The sequence below is a fragment of the Chiloscyllium plagiosum genome, unplaced genomic scaffold, assembly GCF_037043375.1.
Source record: "Chiloscyllium plagiosum isolate Xiang-an unplaced genomic scaffold, Cpla_swu_hap1 HiC_scaffold_43, whole genome shotgun sequence".
Classification (NCBI taxonomy): Eukaryota; Metazoa; Chordata; class Chondrichthyes; order Orectolobiformes; family Hemiscylliidae; genus Chiloscyllium; species Chiloscyllium plagiosum.
Window position 1 is genome coordinate 23,850,282 of NW_028270181.1, and position 23,068 is coordinate 23,873,349.

The 23,068-nt window shown below is 43.6% G+C and overlaps 1 protein-coding gene across 1 annotated transcript in view; it reads left to right on the forward strand.

Annotated features, from left to right (window-relative positions):
- Positions 1-23,068, forward strand: part of LOC122541703 (protein TBATA-like) — a 43,939-nt gene that overhangs the window by 15,631 nt on the left and 5,240 nt on the right. The window contains exons 3-9 of the mRNA XM_043678594.2: positions 282-535; positions 2,542-2,721; positions 11,446-11,537; positions 13,055-13,213; positions 14,662-14,743; positions 19,225-19,390; positions 20,927-20,973. Coding sequence (XP_043534529.2) covers positions 282-535; positions 2,542-2,721; positions 11,446-11,537; positions 13,055-13,213; positions 14,662-14,743; positions 19,225-19,390; positions 20,927-20,973 — 980 coding nt within the window. The remainder of the gene's footprint in view (positions 1-281; positions 536-2,541; positions 2,722-11,445; positions 11,538-13,054; positions 13,214-14,661; positions 14,744-19,224; positions 19,391-20,926; positions 20,974-23,068) is intronic.

Consider the following 23,068-nt stretch of genomic DNA (forward strand, 5'->3'; position numbering starts at 1 on the left):
ACAGCCACCAATGGTAGAGCAATTAAAATAAGACTTGTGCAAGAGGCCAGAATTGAATGATCACAGAGATCCCAGAGGGTTATGGGGCAAGGAGAAGTTGAGATGGGCAGTGATGAATCTCTAGAAGGAATTAGAAAAATGAGGAGGAGGTTACTCAAAGATTACACGCTTTTGTTGAAGCAGGGATCATTTTGATTTCTGCCTCTTTATGATACAATTTGAAACTTGTAAGTTTCATTCTTGGATAATATTTTGTCATTGACTCTGTTTCTTTCTGAAAGTACCGAGAAGGCATCAATAAAGGAGACAATGGAGAAATTAGGGCAACCAGTGATCGACCCATTCATGAACAAGGAAGAGGACAAGATGATGGACAAACTGGGCACTGTGCCTCTTAATTCACTCCTACGCTTCAGTGTCGATGCCGAAAGGGCCCAGTCTAAACCAAAGAGCAGTTCACGTTTTGGAAGGCTCAGTTACCATTCCTTTTTCTCACGGCACAACCCTCATCCTCATCGAGTAAGACACATCAATGGTGAGACCTATTTGTAAGCGTTTCATTTGCATCTCAATACAATTTGGTAACATTGAAGGCCATTTCACCTATCATAATGTAACTATCCATAAAAAAAATATATTCACACCATAAATTATTTCAGAACCTTTATCTCTCCACGCTACATATTACATCATTCGTTATCGATTGCTGCTTGCATGAGGATGAACTATTTGGTCATCCTGAATTTGCGTTATAATGCATATCCATAACCCCTTAATTACTCTGTGTTCAATTCTATAGTAGAATTACAGGTTTCTCTGAGTTTAATTTAGATAAATGTGAGGTGCTGCGTTTTGGAAAGGCAAATGGGCGGCATGGTGGCTCAGTGGTTAGCACTGCTGCCTCACAGCGCCAGAGACCCGGGTTCAATTCCCGCCTCAAACAACTGTCTGCGTGGAGTTTTCACATTCCCTCTGTGTCTGCGTGAGTTTCCTCCGGGTGCTCCAGTTTCCTCCCACATTCCAAAAATGTGCAGGTTAGTTGAGTTGGCCATGCTAAATTGTAGTGTTAGGTGTAAATGTAGGGAAATGTGTCTGGGTGGGTTGCTCTTCAGAGGGTCGGTGTGGACTTGTTGGGCCGAAGGGCCTGTTTCCACACTGTAAGTAATCTAAATCGGGCGAATCCTACACATCTAATGGTAGGATCCTGTTGCTGAACAAGGAGATATTGGAGTGCAGGTTCATCGTCCCTTGAAAGTGGAGTTGCAGGTAGACAGGATAGTGAAGAAGGTTGGTATGCTTGCCTTTATTGGTCATTGAGTATAGGAGTTGGGAGGTCATGTTGCAGCTGTACAGGACAATGGTTAGGCCAATTTTGGAATACTGCATTCAATTATGGTCTCCCTGCTGTTGCAAAGATGTTGTGAAATTGAAAAGGTTCAGAAAGGATTTACAAGGAAGTTGCCAGCATGGAGCGTTTGAGCTATAGGGAGAGACTGAATAGGCTGGGGCTGTTTTCCCTGGAGCATCGGAGGTTGAGAGGTGACCTTATAGCGGTTTATAAAATCATGAGGGGATAAAATCATGATAGGGTGGATAGTTAAGGTTTTCTTCAAAACTAGAGGGCATTGGTTTAGGGTGAGAGGGGAAAGATTTAAAAGGGACCTAAAGGGCAACTTTTTCATGCAGAGGGTGGTGCGTGTATGGAATGAGCTGCCAGAGGAAGTGGTGGAGGCTGGTACAATGACGACATTTAAAAGCCATCTGGACAGGTATATGAATAGGAAGGGTTTAGAAGGATATGGTTCAAGTGCTGGCAAATGGGACTAGATTAATTTAGGATATGTGGTTGGAATGGATGAGTTAAATCAAAGGGCCTGTTTCTGTGTTATACATGTGTATGATTCAGATTTTAAAAAGACATGGGGGCAAATATTTTACACAGAGGGTGGTTCATGTGTGGAATGTACTTCCAGAGGAGGTTGTAGATGTGAGTACAATTACAACGTTCAAAAGACATTTGGATAAGTACATGAATAGGAAAGGTTTGGAGGGATATGGACCAGGAGCAGGCAGGTGAGATTAGTTTTATTTAAGATTATGTTTGGCATTGACTGGTTGGACCAAAGGGTCTGTTTCTGAGCTGTACATCTCTGTGACTGTAAGTGGATTTACAGTAGTAAAACTTTCCATGCATATGATCCTTATCAGTGACAGATCTGATATCTATCTAGCCAGATCATGCATGTTGAAAATATTGATGCCAGTGTACAGATACAAAATGTATGAGGGAATGTCTTTTAGATCACTCAATGTATAATAAAATTCAAGAGCTGTTGTATTGCTGTACAATTACAATATTTAAAAGGCATCTGGACAGGTATATGAATAGGTAGGGTTTAGAGGGATATGGTCTAAATGTTATCCCTATCTCTAGGCCAGGAATCAAGTCCCACCTGTCCCAGACATGCCTGAACAGGTTGATTTAAAAATCCCTAAAATAAAATTCAGAATGATCTCTTCCCACCTCTTCTCTTTTTAAAGGTCTGAATGGAAATCCTGTCTGTGCAGTCAATGATGACTGGTACATTAACAGTCCATTGTCTCCTCATCCACTGATAAAGAGTCGGTTTCCAACAACAGTCCTCGGAAGGCTTGGATTACCCATCAGTATTTATCAGTGTAATCCATTTGATGACGGATATATCTCAAAGTTTACTGTAGGTATGTATTGCCTTTATTGTGTGACTGTATGCTGGCATTTTCTTCCAAAAAGCTCAGAGGAAATAGCAAAAGATTTTCATGTAGTTAAGGTCTGGAGACATTGCCTGAAACTGGGGCAGATGCATTTTAGTCTTGAATGTCCATGTGTCTGTCCTCAGCATGCTGCAGTGTTCCAGTGAATCCTAATGCAAACTGGAGGAACAACATCTCATCTTCAGACTAGGCAAGTTACACCTTCAAATTGTGAACCTGCTCTCATTCCTTTCTCTTCTTTCATCTTTACTTAGGCGAATTGTTAGGTGAATTTGGCCATGCTAAATTGCCCATGGTGTTCAGGCGTGTGTAGGTTAGGTGCATTAGTCAGGGGTAAATGTCGAGTAATGGGGAATGGGTTTGGGTGAGTCACTTTTCAGAGGGTCAGTGTGGACCTCTTGGGCGAAATGGCCTGTTTCCATACTGTAGAGATTCTATGATGACGACTTACTTGTTACATACTCTGTCACCATGTCCATCTTCTTGCTCCCTCCCCCCACCCCAGTGGGACTGTCTGTTCTTTCCACTCTGGCAGTTAGACACACCACTGTTCTGCCATTTTCACATTCCGATCACTTAATCTAAATTATCGACATCATTTCTCCCCCACTCTGCATTAATGCTACACCCTCCACACTTCACCTCTGCTCTGAAGAAGAGTTATCTAGATTCAAAATGTTAGCTTGCTGTCTCTCCATGGATGCTGTCTAACCCGCTGTGATCTCCAGCATGTTTTTGTTTTCAGTTCTGATTCCAGCATGTGCAGTCATTTTCTCTGACATTTCAGTCTTTTGTTTGTTCAGTCGCTCGATTTGAGCCTCCCATGCAAACGTGCTCGCGAATATTTGCCCATCCTTAATTTCTCTTGAGAAGGAGATGGTGAGCTGTCTCCTTGAACTGCTCCGGATCACGTGGTGTAGGGCAGATCCAAAATGCTACTGGAAAGAGAATTCCTGGATTTCGACTCAGCAACCGTGAAGGAATGGTGATGACACCATCAAGACAGGATGGTATGTGGTTTGGAGAGGAATGTGTAGGTGACGATGTTTGTGTACATCTGTTGCCCTTGTCCATCCAGGGGCTAGAGGTTGTAGATGTGGAAGCAGTCAATTAGACTCAAAAATAGAGACTACTGGAAAAGCTCAGCAGGTCTGGCAGCATCTGTGAAGAGAAATTAAAGTTAACATTTTGAGTCGGGTGACCCTACCTCAGAACTGACAGTGGCTAGGAAAATGTGAGCAGAAGATAGGGTGGGGAGAGGGGGTCAAGGAGTAAATGAGTGGGAATCGAGCCCAAAGAGAGAGAAGAACAGTTGGACAGACAAAGGTGTGGTTAGGAGGGTGAATATGGCTTTTAATGGAGACTGTCATTGGCTAACAGTAGATAGTGTGGAATGGCCTGGTGTGTGGGTGTGGGGTCTAGGACATGGGAGAGTTCAGGCCCTAAAATATTGAGTCCGGAGAGCTGCAGGGTCCCCAAGCGGAAAATGGGGTGCTGTTCTTCCAGCTTTGCACTGACCTTCAGTGGAGCACTGCAGCGAGCCTGAGGCAGAGATGTTGGCCAGGGAAGAGGGCGGTGTGTTAAAGGTTTCGGGCAACTGGAAGCTCAGGATCTTTTTTTGTGGGCAGAACGTCGCTGTGTGAAGCAGTGACCCAGTTTATGCTTCGGTTCCCCAATGTACAGGAGACACACTGTGAGCAGCAAATGCAGTAGACTAGCTTGTATGAAGTGAATGAGACTGTTATCTGAAAAGAAAGAACGTGCAGGACTACAAGGAGAAGGTGGGAGAATGACATTCAATAAACTGTTATTCAAAGAGAGCCAATATAGCCACAATATGTATACACATGTGTTTAGGGAAGCAATGACCGAGTGGTATTATTGCTGGGCTGTTAATCCTGAGACCCAGGTAATGTTCTGAGGACCTGGGCTTGAACTCCACCACAGCAGATTTTTGATTTGATTAGATTAGATTCCCTACAGTGTGGAAACAGGCCCTTCGGCCCAACAAGTCCACACCGACCCTCCGAAGAGCAACCCACCCAGACCCATTCCCCTACACCTAACACTATGGGCAATTTAGCATGGCCAATTCACCTAACCTGCACATCTTTGGACTGTGGGAGGAAACCGGAGCACCCGGAGGAAACCCATGCAGATACAGGGAGAATGTGGAATTTGAATTCAATAAAAAGAAAATTTGGAACTAAGAGTCTAATGATGACCATGAATTCATTGTCGATTGTTGGAAAAACGTATCTGGTTCACTATTGTCCTTTAGGGAAGGAAACTGTATTCCTAACCTGGTCTGGCCTACATGTCCTCCAGACCCACAGCCCTCTGGGCAATTAAGGATGGGCAATAAATGCTGGCTGACTCTGGGACATCCTCATCTCATGAATAAATGTTTAAAAATAGATTGAATTGCCACTTTCTGGGTTGTGATGGTTCTGTGATTTTATCAGGAGTTTGACCAGCAGTATAAATTTGAAATTAATACAAAAACGTAGTTGATTTGTGGAATGGACCTTGAGGAAGGAAGCTGCAAGAAATCTGAAGGTGGTTGTTGATTTGTTACAGAAACTCAATTACATGGGCAATTGTGCAGAATCTACATCCCATAAGTCTTATTGAAGACGTGCAGTGCTGTAATTGAATACTGCATACAGTGTGACGAATGCAACGCAAAAAGACTGACCAGTCCCCAGAGTTGTGCCAAATTGCGCACAAACTGGATTTCCAAATGTAGTATGCTGACTCACGAGAAACAACAACAGAATAAACTCTTTTGAAAACTCTCACAGGCTTTTTATGATACCTAATTGAACAGAGAAAATAAGCCTTAATAATATATTTTCCAATACAAGTTACAGCAGAACTTGTTGGCACAGGTTCAGAATTGTAAGGGACAGAACAATGTTTCCACAGCTTTAAAGGTTGCCATGACAATTGATTTAGTGTCACCACACTCAGTAAAAAGAAAAACAGCGAGAGACAATGAGAAAACTTGAGTTAGTATTCTGGAAGTTTACATCAAATAGGGGTTGAGAACTTTTCCTAACTATATTGTTTAAAATAAAACCTCTATTAGAAAGTGCATATAACCTAAATATCATTTAATATTGTCTGTAAATCATTAATTCCACATCAAACAGAATTTAGATCAATTCAAAGGAAAATGGTTCTCGTGGTTGTGGGTATGTTCATTGATCTGGGAAGTTGATTTGCAGACGTTTCATCCCCTGTCTAGGTGGCATCTTCAGTCTTTGAAGCCTCCTGTGAAGCGTTGCAGTGTCTTCTGGAATTTATTTGGTTCCATTCCTGCTGCTTCTGGTTGCCAGTTCCAGTTGCTCATAGTATGCTTCTATTTTTAACAGCCACAGTGTCAAAGAACGACAGACATAAAATTTCTTCAATGTATTGGCAAATAATGGCAACACACACACACACACACACACCTCAGGAAAAATGGCTAGATACACAGTTGTGTTGATGAGGAGTCAGCTGGTGGGTGGGCAATCCTAGAATCATGCCAGTTATGCACTGGATTTACACCAGTAGTTTAATTATGGGATAAGCATGCAGTCACATTGTGAACATATATTGGTCCATTCTCTGACAGTGTGCTATGAGAACCTTCAACTCATCAAATCTGGTGTACATGGGAAATGCTAGCGGACAAATCTGGAAGTCAAAGTAATAGCTATTTAATGAATTCTGTAATTTTCCTGAGTAACAAATGAGAATGGTTTGCATTCATTTAGCACCTTTCAGAATCTTGGTTGTATCATCGATAGCCACAGTTGAGGTGCCAAATGACTGGAGTTTGGCCAATATTGTGCTATTATTTAAGAAAGGCTGCAAGGAAAAGCTAGGTTCTACAGATCAGTGAGCCTGACGTCAGAGGGGTTTCTGAGGGACAGGATTTACTTGTATTTGAAGAGTGACCAAGAAGATAGATGAAGGCAGAGCGGTAGATGCTGGTAGACTGTTTAGTAAGATTAGATCACATGGGATCCAGGGAGACACAGCCAATTGGATATAAAATTGGCTTGATGGGAGTTGATGGTAGAGAGTTGTTGTTCAGACAGGAGGCTTGTGACCAGTGGTATGCTGCAAGAATTGGTGCTGGCACAACTGGTGTTCATCATTTACATAAATGATTTGTATGAGATTACAGGAAGCATGGTTGGTAAGTTTGTGGATGACGCTAAAATTGGTGGTATAGTGGTCAGAGAAGAAGGTTATCTAAGACTACAATGGGATCTTGATCAACTGGGCCAGTGGAGTTTAATTCAGATAAAGGTGAGGTGTAGCATTTTCGTAAGGCAAACCAGGGCAGGACTTACCCAGTTGATGATAGGGCCATGAGCATGTTGTCAAACAGACAGACCTCAGGGGTTAGATACATAGTTCCTTAAAATTGGTGTCAGAGGTAGACAGGTGATGAAGAAGGCATTTGGTGTTGTTATCTTCATCCATCAGAACATTGAGTACAGGCGTTGGGATGTCATGTTAAGGTACTACAAGACATTAGTAAGGCCACATTTGGAATATTGCATACCACAGCTGGTCACCCTGCTATAGAAAGGGTATTATTAAACTGGAAAGAGTGCAAAAAAAAATTTGCAAGGATGTTACCAAGACTAGAGTTATAAGGAGAGGCTGGATAGACTGGTTCTTTTTTCCCTGGAGCTGAGGAGTGAGCTTATAGAGATTTATAAATCATGACAGGCATAGATAAATCGAATAGATAAAGTCTTTGTGCCAGAGTAGGGGAGTCCAAAACTAAATGACATAAGTTGGGAAAGATTTAAAAGGGACCTCAGGGGCAAAGTTTTCACACAGAAGGTGATGCATACATGGAATGAGCTGCCAGAGGAAAGGGTAGAGGACAGTACAATTACAACATTTAAAAGGTGCTTAGACAGTTATGTGGAATGGAAGGGTTTAGAGGAATGTGGAAGAAATGCAAGCAAACGAGACTAGTTCAGTTTAGGAAACCTGGTCAGCATGGACAAGTTAAGCTGAAGAACCAGTTTCCGTGTTGCATGATTCCCTGACACTGAAGTATAATAGTTGTCACAATGGAAGCAAGCAGGAGAGAGACATTGCACACATCAAGGTCTCACAAACAGAAATGAGATAAATGATTCGATAATCTGTTTGCTTTTTTAAAATAAAGGTGATATTGGTTAATGATTAAAAGTCAACCAGGAACACCGGGACAGCTTCCCTGTTCTCCAAATAGTACCATGCAATCTTCTTATTCACCTTGGTTTACCATTTTATCCAAAATACTGCAGACCCCAGCACTGTACTGAAATGTAAGTCTAGATTACTTGGATGTCTGGAGTGAGATTTATGCTTAAGACCTCAGGTATGACTTGTATTGCTGAGCCCAAGACTCTGTGGCCCAGTGGCAACATTGTGAGACTATTAATCCAAAAATTCAGCTAATATTCTGGAAACTTGGATTTGAATCCTGCCATGGCAGATGGTGGAACTTGAATTCAATTTTTAACAAATCTGGAATTAAGAATCCACTGCTGACTATGAAATCACTGTCAAGTGTCAGTAAAAAAGTGTCTGGCTTGATAAAGTCGTTCAGCTAAGGAAATCTGCCATCCTAATCTGGTTTTGCCTACATGTGACTCCAGATTTATAGCAATAGGATTGACTCTCAACTGCTCTCTGAAATGGCCTAGCAAGCCACTCAACTGTATTAATCACTATAAAGTCTCGACATGAAACCAGACAGAGAACACAACATCAACGTAGGCACCAGAAATGACAATGACAAAAAATTCCAGCCATGTCCAGCCAAGTCCTCATCAATTACATTTGGGGGCCAGTGCCAAAATTGGGAGAGCTCTTTCACAATCTCAATCTTCCTGATGAAGGGCTTATGCCTGAAATGTTGATTCTCCTGCTCCTCAGATGCAGCCTGACCTGCTGTGCTTTTCTAGCACCACACTCTCAACTCTGATCTCCAGCATCTGCAGTTCTCACTTTCTTTCTGTCTTACTGACTAGTCAAGCAACAGCCTGACATAGTTATACATATGGAATCTTACCTCACAGACAATTTCCCAGACACTACCATCACCATCCTTGGATATGTCCTGTCCCCTCAGCAGGACAGACCTATCAGAGGGGGTGGCACAGTGGGATACAGGCTGGGAGTCCTCAACATTGACTCTGGACCCCGTGAAGTCTCATGGCTTCAGGTTAAACATGAGCAAGGAAACCTCCTGCTGATTTGCACGTACCATGCTCCCTCAGCCCTGGGGGGGAGGCCCCTGTGCTCAGTGTGATTGTGTCGGAGATGCTGTTCCCAATCTGGACTGACTGAGATCTCCCAGTCAGGAATTCCAGGATCCAGTTACAAAGGGAGATATTTAGGCCCAGCAGACTCAGCTTTCTAATCAGGTGCTGAGGAATGATAGTGTTGAATGCAGAACTGAAGTCTATGAACAGTAATCTGACATGGTGCCCTTCTTCTCCAGGTGGGTGAGGGCCAGATGGAGGGTGGTGGAAATGGCATCATCTGTTGAGCGGTTTGGTCAATATGCGAACTGCAGGGTTTCCGGTGAGGGGGGGGGGGGGGGGAGCAGCAGGATCTTAATCTGCCTCATGGCAAGCCTTTCAAAGCACTTCAGGATGTTGGGTGTCAGCACAACAGGGCAGTAGTCATTGAGACAGGACGCTGAAGACTTCTTCAGCACAGGGACAATGGTAGCAGCCTTGAAGCACATTGAAACTATGGCGCAGCTCAGGGAGTTTTGAAGACGTAACATTCATGCCACACAAAAGCAAGGCAATGACCATCTCCAATAAGAGAGAATCTAACCCGGCCCTTGACATTCAGTGATGTTATCATCACTGAAATTTCCCAACTATCAACATCCTGGGGGTTACCATTGACTAGAACCTCAACTGGACCCACCACATAAACACAGTGGATACAAGAGCAGTTCAGGTGGCTGGGAAGACTGCAGGGATTAACTCACCTCCTGATTCTCCAAAGCCTGTCCACCATCTACAAGTCACAAATCAGGAATTGATGGAATACTTCCCACTTGCCTGAATGAGTGCAGCTTCAAGAACATTCAACAAGCTTCACAAAATCCAGGACAAAGCAGCCCGCTTGATTGGCACTGCATCCACAAATCCCCACTCCCTCCACTTCCGATGCTCCGTAGCAGCAGTGTGTACCATCCACAAGAGGCACTGCAGGAACTCACTGAAGATCCTTACACAGCACCTTCCAAATCCACAACTAGAAGGACAAAGGCAGTAGATATATGAGAGCAACCCCCCTGCAAGTTCCCCTCCAAGCCACTTACCCCCCCCTGGTTGGGAATATATCACCGTTCATTCACTGTCACTGGGTCAAAATTCTGGAACTCCCTCCCCAAAGCCATTGCGGGTCAACCTACAATCCACTGCAACCGCTGAAGAAGGCAGCTCACCCCCACCTGCGAAGGACACTTCGAGACGGGCAATAGATTCTGGCCCAGCCAACGACACACACATCCCACAAGTGAATAAAAGAAAATGTGAATAAACTATTGCTACCTTTTTACATAGCAAAGCCTCAATAGGTCAGATTCAAATTGAGAAAAGCAAGCTTTCCTTACTCAGTGGCTATATTAGCAAACAGTCAATGGGAAATTAAAGGGTGAGATGACCATGAATTCCTCTTGGAGGCAAGGGGCTTTTTTTCATACAGAGGGTGGGTTGTGTGTGGAATGAACTTCCTGTGGTGGATGTAGCACTGTTACATAGAATCCCTACAGCATGGAAACAGGCCATTCAGCCTAGCAAGTCCACACCAACCCTCCAAAGAGTATCCCACCCAGATCCATTCCCCCATTACTCTACATTTACCCCTGACTAATGCACCTAACCTGCACAATATGGGCAACTTAGCATGGTCAATTCACCTAACTTGCACATTTTTGGATTGTGGGAGGTAACCAGAGCACCTGGAGGAAACCTACGCAGACACAGGGAAAATGTGCAAACTCCACACAGTCACCCAAGAGTGGGATCAAACCCAGGTCCCCAGCACTGCAAGGCATTAGTGCTAACCATTGAGCAACCATGCCACCCACAGTACAACCAATAAAAGAAACTTAGATAAGCACAGGAATGGGAAAGGTTTGGAGGGATCGAGGCCAGGAGCAAGGAAACTAATTTAGTTTGGGATTATGTTTGGTGTGGACAGGTTAGACCAAAGAGTCTGTTTGCTAACTGTATGATTCTATGATTCTATGGGATAACAGGGAGTCTAATAAGTTAATTGTCACAAATTTAGCTGAATTGCCCTACAGCAATCAAACAAAATATTTATCCTTAATTACTAACATACTTTAAATTGATATTTAGCCTAAGATGATAATCAGTCTGAGTGAATATCCAAAATACAAATGTTAAATTGGTGCTGCTTATCTGTTAATGCTGATCTTGATGCCAAAGAACCCCTGGTCGAAAGTGCCAAAAGCAAATATTATATTGTAGATCAAGACTCCCTACTCAGTGCCTGGCCTTAGGAGTGATATGGAGAAAGTAATCCAATGAATGGATCTTGATCATTGAAGGTGCCTGAGAATTCTGACATACTGCATGCAATATGTTCAGTTTGCTAGCAGTGCCAAAGTAATAAAGAAGGCTTCTTTTATTTCAGAATCATTGTCTGAAGCTTGGCGCGATGAACTACGGGAATTCACAACCAGGGCCTGCCTCCTGGCACCTGACCAACCTGAAGAACAGAAGGAGGTCAGTACTGTTTTAGTCATGGACATTGCCATAGCTTTGCAGAATTGTTGTAGACCAGCATGTGATAGAACAAAGCATGTGTTGTTGAAACAGAGACACATTGTTGAAACTTATCTTACTGTGGCCAGGCCAGAATTTCAAGAAAGATCAGGAGAAGCAACGTTTCAGGCATAAGCCCTTCATCAGGAATCATTACTTAATTTATTAGACTCCCTGTTATCTCAGTTTAGATTAGAGTGGTGCTGGAAAAGCACAGCAGGTCAGGCAGCATCTGAGGAACAGGCAAATCAACGTTTCGGGCAAAAGCCCTTCATCAGGAATGGAGGTGAGTCCATGTGCGATCAGTTGGTTACAGAGGCAGGCACTGAGGAAGCATATGTGGCTGTGGTAGCAAGTCTGTTTCAGTACATGGTTGAAGAGCTTCAGGGCAGAGGAGATGACCTGGGGGTTGCAGTGAGAGAGAGAGAGACTCACTGAGATTTTTGTGGAGAGAGGAGGAAAACTTCTTCAAGGTAGGCATCCTTGCAAGAGGATTCGCAGTAAGGTTAAAATCAACTAGGCAAAAGTGAGGACTGCAAATGCTGGAAACCAGAGTTTAGATTAGAGTGGTGTTGGAAAAGCACAGCAGGTCAGGCAGCATCCGAGGAGCATTCCATTTCTGATGAAGGGCTTTTGCCCGAAATGTCGATTTTCCTGCTTCTTGGATGCTGCCTGACCTGCTGTGCTTTGCCAGCACCACTCTCTCGACTCTGATCTCCAGCATCTGCAATCCTCACATTCTCCTCAGAATTTCAAGAATACCAACTCAAAAAAAGGAACAACAATTTCCACAGCATAAGAAGAGGATGCTGACTGATTTACAAATGGCCTCTGATTGGTCGAGTTGTCATGCAGGATTCGCCAGGGAACACCTGGCTGCCAAGTTTCAAATGTTTGTATTCTCGCGGGTGACCGCATTAGCTTGAAATTCACAAAAACAAAGGTTATTGGAAGAGGAAACCTACTAGTGACAAAAGTAGAAAGACCAACAAAAGACAGTTGTATTAGGAGCAACGTATTGTCATAGTTGAGTAGTTCATGTGGGTTATACCAACTGATGAGTCATTCTCCACATCTATGTATTCCCCTGCTTCCAAATAATACAGCCATTTAGCAAGGTAGTGAGGAAGCAAGGTTGGGGGCTTCAAATTGCCCATCTTTCACTTCTCCAGCAGCGTAATGCTTAGCCTCAAGAGAAGTAACATTGGCCCGTACCACATCGGGAAGTGTACGATAAACCACATTATGATAACACGTCAATGTCACTGAACTCATGTGATAAATTCTTCTGAATGTTGATGGCAATCCAGAGTTGATGCATAGATGGCATTTAACAATTCCACTCTTATTGTGTCATGAGGGAAAATCATAAGAGAACTATTTAAAGATAATTAAGTGTTGATTTGATTTGACGTGCAGTGTAATAGATGTTGCTCCCTGAGGAAACAAACAGGCCAAGTTTCATTGTATCCCGACAGACAGAAGGAAGGAGAACAACTCAATATTCTGCACAGACGGGTCGGATAATCCCAAACTCGACTCCTGCTGTGAACCGTCAGACTTCTCAACGATCCACCAGGAATGATGTCCGGGACAGGAGTAAACACAATGTGCTGTTTCAGGACCACGAGTTACTGGTAAAGAAAATACATTTTCTTTTTACAGGAACAACGTCGACTTGATTGCTTTGATTTGTTTAAGCCATTGGAACATTGAACAAAGTAAAGGGCAGCATGGTGGCTCAGCTAGCATTGCTGCCTCACAGCACCAGGGACCCAGGCTAGATTCCAACTTTGGACAACCGTGTGGAGTTTGAACATTTTCCTCTTGTCTGAGTGGGTTTCCTCCAGGTACTTCGGTTTCCTCCCATGGTCCAAAGATGTGCAGGATATGGTGGATTGGCCAGCTAAATTACCCATAGTCTCCAGGGATGTGTAGGTTAGGGTGGATTGACCATGCTAAATTACCCATAGTCTCCAGGGATGTATAGGTTAGGGTGGATTGGCCATGCTAAATTACCCATAGTCTCCAGGGATGTGTAGGTTAGGGTGGATTGACCATGCTAAATTACCCATAGTCTCCAGGGATGTGTAGGTTAGGGTGGATTGACCATGGCTAAATTACCCATAATGTTCAGTGATGTGTAGGTTAGGTGAATTGACCATGCTAAATTACCCATAGTCTCTAGAGATGTGTAGGTGAGGTGGATTGACCATGGCTAAATTACCCATAGTCTCCAGGGATGTGTAGGTTAGGTGCGTTAACCATGGGAAGTGCAGAGATAGGGTGGGGGAGGGGGGGGGGGGGGGGGAAATTAGTGGGGGGGGTTAGGTCTGGGTGGGATACTCTTCAAAGGTTGGTGTGGATTGTATGGCCTGCTTCCACACTGTAGGGATTTTATGATACATATACTAATGAGCAATACACAGTAGATGCAGGATATCTGAAATGCAAACAGAAAGTGATGGAAATGCTCAGCAGATCTGTCAGCTTCTGCTCACTGCATTCCCATCCCCCACCACCCCACCATCTCCCACACCCCATTCTGCGATGGGCTGCTATAACATTGCTTCCAAGGGGGTTAGTTCATACACCTTGATTTTCTTCATATTCATTCCTGGGATGTGGGTGGCTCTGACTGACCAGCATTTAATGCCTGTCCCTAGTTGCCCCTTGAGAAGGTGGTGGTGAGCTACCTTCTTGACCCACTGCAGTCTGTGGGAGAGTGTGATGAAAGATATAGCTCAGTACACCCACAGTATGTGAGGGAGAGAGTACCAGGATTTTTACGCAGTAACACTTAAGAACGACAATATGGTTTCAAATCAGGAAGGTGTGTCACTTGACCCTGTAATTGCAGGTTTTTTTCTGTGTGTCCAATGCAGCAGTATGTTCAACATGAGATCTTTATTGGAGTGTACCCAAGATGTTTGCCTACAGTTGTGTACCTCAAGGTGGAGGTCACATGACAGTGACAGACAAGGGTTGACATTTGCACACGATTGCATTTCGATCCAATATCATCCTTATCTGTCGCCGTGGTATCAGTGTCAATCCGACCTTCTGCATTTGTTTTTTTTCTCAGGTCCTGGAACTGCTCTGCCAGCTCCTACAGACTGACTCATTATCGGCTGTTCAGCAATGGCTGCTCTGTGCTGGGCAAAGAGGTAAGCAAACTCTGCTCTTGGTGGATCAATTGGTTGTGGCTTGACCCTGTGTCTGTCACTCACACTTTTGTTCCAATTAACTCGTACAGGACCATTCACTAGCTCTATTGTGCAACTCACTTTTTTTCCTCATCTTTGCACAATTTACTTAGATATGTACAGTAAAATAATACTTGTGAAATGTTTTATATCAAGTTTACTTAATCAATAACTGGGTGGTATGGTGGCTCAGTGGTTAGCACAGCTGCCTCACAGCACCAGGGACCCGGGTTTGATTCCACCCTTGAGTGACTGTCTGTGTGGAGTTTGCACATTCTCTCCATGTCTGTGTAGGTCTCCTCTGGGTGCTCTGGTTTCCTCCCATAGTCCAAAGATGTGCTGGTTAGGAGGATTGGCCATGCTAAATAATGTCCAGGAATGTGTAGGTCATGAGAAATGCAGGGTTACAGGGATAGAGTGGGTAGTCTTCAGAAGTTGTTGTGGACTTGATGGGCCAAATAGCTGGCTGCCACAGTGTAGGGACTTTAGATTAGATTACTTACAGTGTGGAAACCGTCCCTTCGGCCCAACAAGTCCACACGGACCCTCCGAAAAGCAACCCACCCAGACCCAATCCCCTACATTTACCCCTTCACCTAACACTACAGGCAATTTAGCATGGCCAATTCACCTAACCTGCACAATTTTGGACTGTGGGAGGAAACCGGAGCACCTGGAGGAAACCCACACAGACACGGGGAGAACGTGCAAACTCCACACAGACAGTTGCCTGAGACGGGAATTGAACCCGGGTCTCTGGCGCTGTGAGGCAGCAGTGCTAACTGCTGAGCCACCGTGCCACCCTTGGCACATCGTTTCTTCAAATTTGTTCTTGGGTAGTTACTACAAACTAGCATACGAATGAGCTATTGCCCAGAGACCTTTAAGAGTCAATTACATGTAGTGTTAATTATCAATAATCAATGTACTTTTAGTCAAAGTTAAAAATCACACAACACTAAGTTATAGTCCAACAGGTTTATTTGGAAGTACAAGCTATCGGAGTGCTGCTCCTTCATCAGGTAGCTAGTGACACTTCTACCTGATGAAGGAGCAGCGCTAAGAAAGCTAGTACTTCCAAATAAACCTGTTGGACTATAACCTGATGTTGTGTGATTTTTAACTTTGTCCACCCCAGTCCAACACCAGCACCTCCACATCAATGTAATTGTCTGCAAGTGAAGGTTATTGATTGGACGTTTTCTTTAGCATATTGCAATATTCAAACTGCAATATTTGAAGGGATTGCTACTTAATTTTCACCTGCACCTCATCCCCATGCTTCTAAACTTTGCTCCTGGGCCTGGTCAAAGTGGCTGCGAACATGTCCAGGCAGTGGGAGGGGCTTCTTTGACCCAAATGCCTGCCTCTCTTCCCTGGTTATGTCTGTAGTGGTATGCCCTTGGATAGGGAACAGGTAGGAACCAATGGTTCACATAAGGTCTTCTCTGACCCATGAGTACTGCAGAAGTTAAAGTGCATTGCTTCCCCCCTACATTTAAATCTTGGTTTAATCTTATTAAGTTTGTGTTAAAATTCATTTTTCTTTTACAGTGCCCCTTCCATGTTCTGTTCTTCCCTGAGATGCTATAACAAACCCCTGAACTTTTGTTTTAATAATCGGTGTTAACGGTGCCCCCTTTCTGAGGAGTTCCTAATCATCCTGTTCAGAGATGTTAATGACAAGCTTTTAGAACACATGGGACTTGAACATGGACCTCCTGGCTCAGAGACAGGGAGAATATTGCTGCCCCCACTTAGTATGAAGTTGTCAGGGTCCTACCAGACCATAGACTGCTCTCTCAATAGAGAGAGACGACCTGGTGGTGGTTTAACCTGAGGGTCACCATGGCTCAGTCGAGGAGAAAGTGAAAAGGAGAGTCTCTCATGGTGACCTCAGCTGGTGCGAGAACTGAACACCCTTTATTGACATTACTCTGCATTGCAAACCAACTGTCCAGCTAACTGACCTCTACTCTGTGGCTTTTTTCTCCCTTTATTTGTTATATCTCCAGGAGTGCTACATTGCACAACTGAGCAACTTGCCCACTAGGAAAATGGCCATGATGTTTATTTGTGAGGTTTTTTTTCTTGTTTTAAGCTACTAACCACCACTAGTAATCACCCATGTGACTAATTAAATAGTTACAAGAACCTCCACTACATCCTTGCCTACGTTTAGAGTCAGAGAGAACTAGTTTATTGGGCTCATCTGATTTACTCACTTCCCAAAGAATATCAAGAGAGTCATTGTTGGGCCCTCTTGTGGCATAGTGGTAGTGTCTCTATCACTGGACTTGGAGACCTATGTTCAGGTCCCACCTGCTCCAGAGGTGTGTAATAACATCTCTTAACAGATTGATTAGAAAAACAAGTTTAAAAAATGAACAGATTGATTAGAAAAATAGATTAAAATTAAAATACATTCTATGCAAGGCTCTCTTGTGGTGCAGTGGTATTGTCTCTAAACCTGGACCAAGAGACCCAGGTATAAGTCCAACTACTCCAGTGGTGTGTAATAACATCGCTGAACAGGCGATTAGAAAAATAAATTAAAGAAAAAATAGGTCAGCAGAAAGGGGCCCTCTTGTGGCACAATGGTAGTTTCCCAATCCCTGGACTGGGAGGCTCATGTTCAAGTTCCACCTGGGCGGCTCAGTGGCACAGTGGTTAGCACTGCTGCCTCACAGTGCCAAAGACCCGGGTTCAATTCCCGCCTCAGGCGACTCTCCGTGTGGAGTTTGCACATTCTCCCCGTGTCTGCGTGAGTTTCCTCCGGGTGCTCCGGTTTCCTCCCACAATCCAAAAATGTGCAGGTTAGGTGAATTGGCCATGCTAAATTGCCCGTAGTGTTAGGTGAAGGGGTAAATGTAGGGGAACAGGTCCGGGTGGGTTGTGCGTTGGTGTGGACTGGTTGGGCCGAAGGGACGGTTTCCACACTGTAAGTAACCTAATCTAATCAAAAAAATAGGTCAGCAGAAAGGGGTCCTCTTGCAGCACAATGGTACTGTCCCAACCCCTGGAATAGGAGACTCCTGTTCAAGTTCCACCTGCTACACAGGCATGTTATAACATTGCTGAATAGGTTGATTAGAAAAATAGTTTAATAAGAAAATTAATAAATGAAAATGTCATTGTTGGGTCCTCATAGCACAGTAGAAATGTTCCTACCCGTGGACAGAAGGCCTTGGTTCAAATCCCACCTGCTGCAGAGATATATAATAACATTTCGGAACAGGTTGATTAGAAAAACATGTTAAATGGATAAAACTAAAGAGATTCATTGGGTGGTAGGCAAGTTGTCTGGTTTTATGTGTTAACATTTCCAGAAATATTAAAAGTTACAGACAGTCATTATGCTGGGGCATTGTTGAATGCCAATCAATATTGTTTTAGTTGCACAAAAGATTATACTGTGGTGTGGTTGAGTAAGGAGATATATGATCGGAATATTTCACTCTGTTAATAAATCTTAGACTGAACACAGATTAATTCCAGAATCGTTCTTCAATTGATTTTCTCAAATACATGGCCCTGCAGTCTTGTGTATAGTGGCCTCCCTTCCCTGAAGGGCATTTGTGAAACAGTTGGGATCCACAACAATCCTGGAACTTTTCTTGATCACTTTCTAAGGACTATCTAATTGATTCCAATTTTGCACCAATTTGTGAAACATTGACCTTTTGCTTGGCTGACATAGAGCACTGTGATGTGTAAGAGTTAGAATAAAATCATAGAATCCCTGCAGTGTGGAAGCAGGCCATTCTAACCTACACCCTATATCCTATCCCTGTATTTCCCATGGCTAATCCACCTAGCCTACACACCCCTGGACATCATGGGTAATTTAGCATGGCCAATCCACCTAACCAGCACAGCTTTGCACTATGGGAGAAATATTGCACCTGGAGGAAAGCTCAGAAAGAATGTGCAAACTCCAAACAGATGGTTGCCCAAGGTTGGAATCGAACCCACATCCCTGACACTGTGAGGCAGCAGTGCTAACCACTGAGCTACCATGCACCCAAGTGGAACCAGTAAACTGCAAGGTAAAATACTCTAGGACTGACCATCTTAATGTCTTTAGGGTCTGGGGGGCATCATTAGCTCAGTTAGGTTGAGGTTCTGGCTGCGATCAAAGTTGTTGGGTTTAGTAGCTGCTTTTTCACAAGTTAGCTCAGGACCTCACCTGGCATGAGTGCTTTAGCATGGTGAGGGCCGCTCAGAAGATCGGCCCTTGGCCCCTGACTCACATCTAAGGGACTGTAGCAAACGGGACAGAATCCAGGAAGATCCTTTCACCTTCCACTGCCCTAAATCAGACTCTGGACCTCTTTGGTCTCCGATATTTTGCGATTCAGTTCTTTTGAGAAATCCTTTCTTTAATGAAGTGGAACAGTTGTCGGATATCAGCGATTGTAATGAGAACCATTGGTTTGCAGAGAAAGACTTTGTACTGGGAATGGTTCAGTCAGCTCTAGCAAGCAGTCACCCTGAATACCAACAAAGAGCTGCATGTAGAGAAGGCCAAGGAAAACAGCAGATTGATTATAATCCCACAGCTTCAGCCCTGGAAAGGTCCTCCCTGAATAGGAGAAAACATAACAGGTATCGTTTATTTTGTCACTGCCTATTAATCTAGTTGGAGCAACAATCATTCTAATATTTTAGTATTTCTCAACTTGTTTTAATATTCAAAAGGTATAATTATTTCATAATGAAGCAATTTTGCATCTGCTGCAGTATGTTCACTTGCTAACAGTTTGTGTGGGTGCCACACTCGGGTGTAAATGTGTAAGAGTCACGTAAAAGGGTTAAATAAAAAGTCACTCAAATGTTCCTCTGTTTTTCTCTCCACAGATGCTGCCAGACCTGCTGAGTTTTTTCAGCATTTTCTATTTGTTTCAGATTTCCAGTATTTTGCTTTTATTCAGGCATATGTTGTGTTTGGGATGTTGGAAGGTTAGGAATTGTTTCAACCAGAGGATTAAAAAAAATGGCTCAGCTTTTAAAGCCCGATGAGAGAGTCATCACGGGTGTCAAGACGTTGCTGGCAAAGGCTGCATTACGTGCCCTGCATTAACAGGCCATGAGAACATAGTGTTGAGCTGCTTTCTTGTACAACTGCAGTCAGATACACTCACAATGCTGTTAGGGAGGGAATTCCAGGATTTTGACCCAGCAACAGTGAAGGAACAGCAATATATTTCCAAGACAGGATGGTGTGCGATTTGGAGGAGAGCTTCTTTCTGGCTGCTGTTCCTGTACTTCTAGACAGCACAGGGGTCGTGGATTTGGATAATGTTGCAGTGATAGTAACAAATCCTGTCCTGTCCCAGGGAATAACCTGTATACATTTTCTCTAAGCCCCTGCCCCCTTTCAAACTTTAGCCTTTCAACTTGCTGCCTTGTGTTTCAGGCCTACAGTAAAATGTAACAAATCCCCAATTTACCTATCTATTAGACCGAGGCTAACAGAAAACATGGTTTAGGTTTCTGTACCCTACAAGGGCTAAGATTTATTACAAGCATGTAGACTCCAACCACAAATAAACAGTAATGAACTGTCAATATATAACTCCCCTAGTTTAAACTCTGAACTCTTATAAACCTCCTTTCATCCCCATCTTACATACAGACAGACAATAAAACATTGGGGTTATGCGTGGAGGGGAATATGAGAACTGGGGAAGTAGTTATATTACCCCCAGACCATAAGGTTCTCTGAGATGGTTCTTTTGCTTGTCAGGATTTTCTGTTATAGAGGGCATGTTTTAAAGGTGAGAGAAGAAAGATTTAAAAGGGATCTGAGGGACAGCTTTTCACATAGAGGATGGTTCAAATGTGGAATGAACTGCCAGAGGAAGTGGTAGATGCACATACAGTTACAATATTTAAATGCGAGGAACGCCCCTGAACTTATCACTGAATGTGCCCCACCCCATTGCCTGACTCACCCCCACCCCTGCTCTTGCAACCCCCCCACCCCCCATTCTGTATTAACAGTTAGACAAAGACACTTGATCATGGTGATTAAGAACCCAGAGAAACATTCACTGTTTTCCTACAATGTTGCAGGGTAGTGACATCAACATCTACTCTTTGTTGCTGTTTAACAATTTCTCTTGTGCTCCATTCATACAGATATTACCTCAAAAAGAAGCCAGAAATAATTGAAGAGGAGCAGCCAGGTGAGAGGTTTTGTTCCAATTTAATGTTGCCAGAAAATGACAAATCCAGCATTCGATACGGTTAAGATACTGTGAACTAGACTGAAAACATTAGCTTGCTGTCTCTTCCTGGATCTGCCTGACCAGCCGTGATCTCTGTTCTTTTTTGTTTTCAGTGATCTAGAGTATACCCAGAGGCTCAATAGATGCAGAGGATACACAAGCACAGGTTTTATTATTTAGGAAGTGAGTGAAAGCCAAATGGCCAGGAATATTTGTATCAGAAGGAAAATGTAAGGGTACATTTATTATAAATGCTACCAACCATGTGGTACACATGTATTCTGTCATAACCTGATGTCATGGAAGCATTTGGAAGGAAATGGTGATGCTGTGTGTGTGTGTGAGAGAGATGGTGGAGGGGAGTGGGAAATGTCCCTGTCCTGAGTAGAGCCATCACTCCCCCCACCCCCACAGTGCAGTGAAGTTATGCCATATTGGAGAGGGCTCTCCTGCTCTCGGCCTCCCTCTATCCTGGCTCTGGTGCTGTCTTTTGTCCAAGTCCAGCTTTCTCCTCACCTTCTCAAACCCCCTTGTCAGCAGTACATACATTGATTACGACTGTGTATGGAACATCATCAGTTGTGAGAAGATTTGTAGCTCAGGTTGAGGTTCTAGATATAGGTATCAGCAAACACATTGACTTGGATCCCATTTACCACCCCCTGAGAAAAAGAACTGGAAATGACATCACCATAGGAAATGATGTCCCACAGGAAATTACATCACCAACCCAAGGATACATATAAATAGAAAGTGGGCTAACCACCAGTGCTTCAACTGGAGGCTCACTGAGGTGTTACCTAGTATGGTGACTAAAACATCTGAAAACACATTCCAGCTCAGCGAGCAAGCCTACACCCAGAACCCCAACCTGAGCTATAAATCTTCTCAAAACTTGCTTTAACCCCCATTCTTTAGCGTTGCCAAAAGAGATGGCAAGGCTTACGCGTAAAGTGGGTACATGGGAAGTCAGAACACGAAACCTTCCTCTGGCTAACATTCCTGAACACTGCCCTATATAGGCCCTTTTGTTCCCGCTAAGAGGGGAAAATATACAGGAGCAGGCACCATATATCTTAAGGTGGACGTAAATATATGCCATTCAGAACAAAAGCCACAGCAGAAAAATCTGGAAAGGTTGTACATGAAAGAATTGACCAAATTAACAGACCACTAATAGAAGTTAATTGAATGACTTTCAACAACACATGACAATAACATTTATAGGGATACAATGGCCTAATGATATTGTCCCTTTTATCTTAGCCTGCTTGGCACACCTTCCTCATTCCTGAAGAAGGGCTAATGCCCGAAACGTCGATTCTCCTGGATTCTCCTGCTCCTTTGATGCTGCCTGACTGCTGCGCTTTTCCAGCAACGCATTTTTCAGCTAGAGATGTACAGCTTGGAAACCACTTCTTCAGTCTAACTTGTCTATTCCGACCAGATATCCGAAATTAAACTAGTCCCTTTTGCCAGCACTTGGCCTATATCCCTGTAATCCCTTCCTATTCATTGACCCAACCAGATGTCTTTTAAATGTAATTGTATCAGCCTCCACCACTTCCTCTGGCAGCTCATTCCATACACGCACCACCCTCTGTGTGAAAAACGTTCCCCTTAGGTACCTTTTAAATCTTTCCCCTCTCACCTTAAACCTATGCCCTGGACTCTCCCAACCCAGGGAAAAGAGCTTTATCTATTTACTCTATCCAAACCCCTCATAATTTTATAAACCTCTATAAGGTCACAGCAAAAGTTGAATTCTTTATGTAATGAAACAGGAATTGTTGGAGAACAACGTTAGAGCCTAATTCCATCCTTCCATTTTTTTTTAACCCAACCCCATACCCAGTTCTGTTATGACATGACTTGCTTTTAGCACAATCACCCTTTCCCATGTACTTCTAGGCTCATGATCACATTCTTTCATTCGGTTTTTCTTCTGTCATAGAATGCCTACAGTATGGAAGTAGGCCATTCAGCCTTTCGAGTCCATACCGACACTCTGAAGAGCATCTCACCCAGGACAACTCCTCCCCATCCCTGTAAC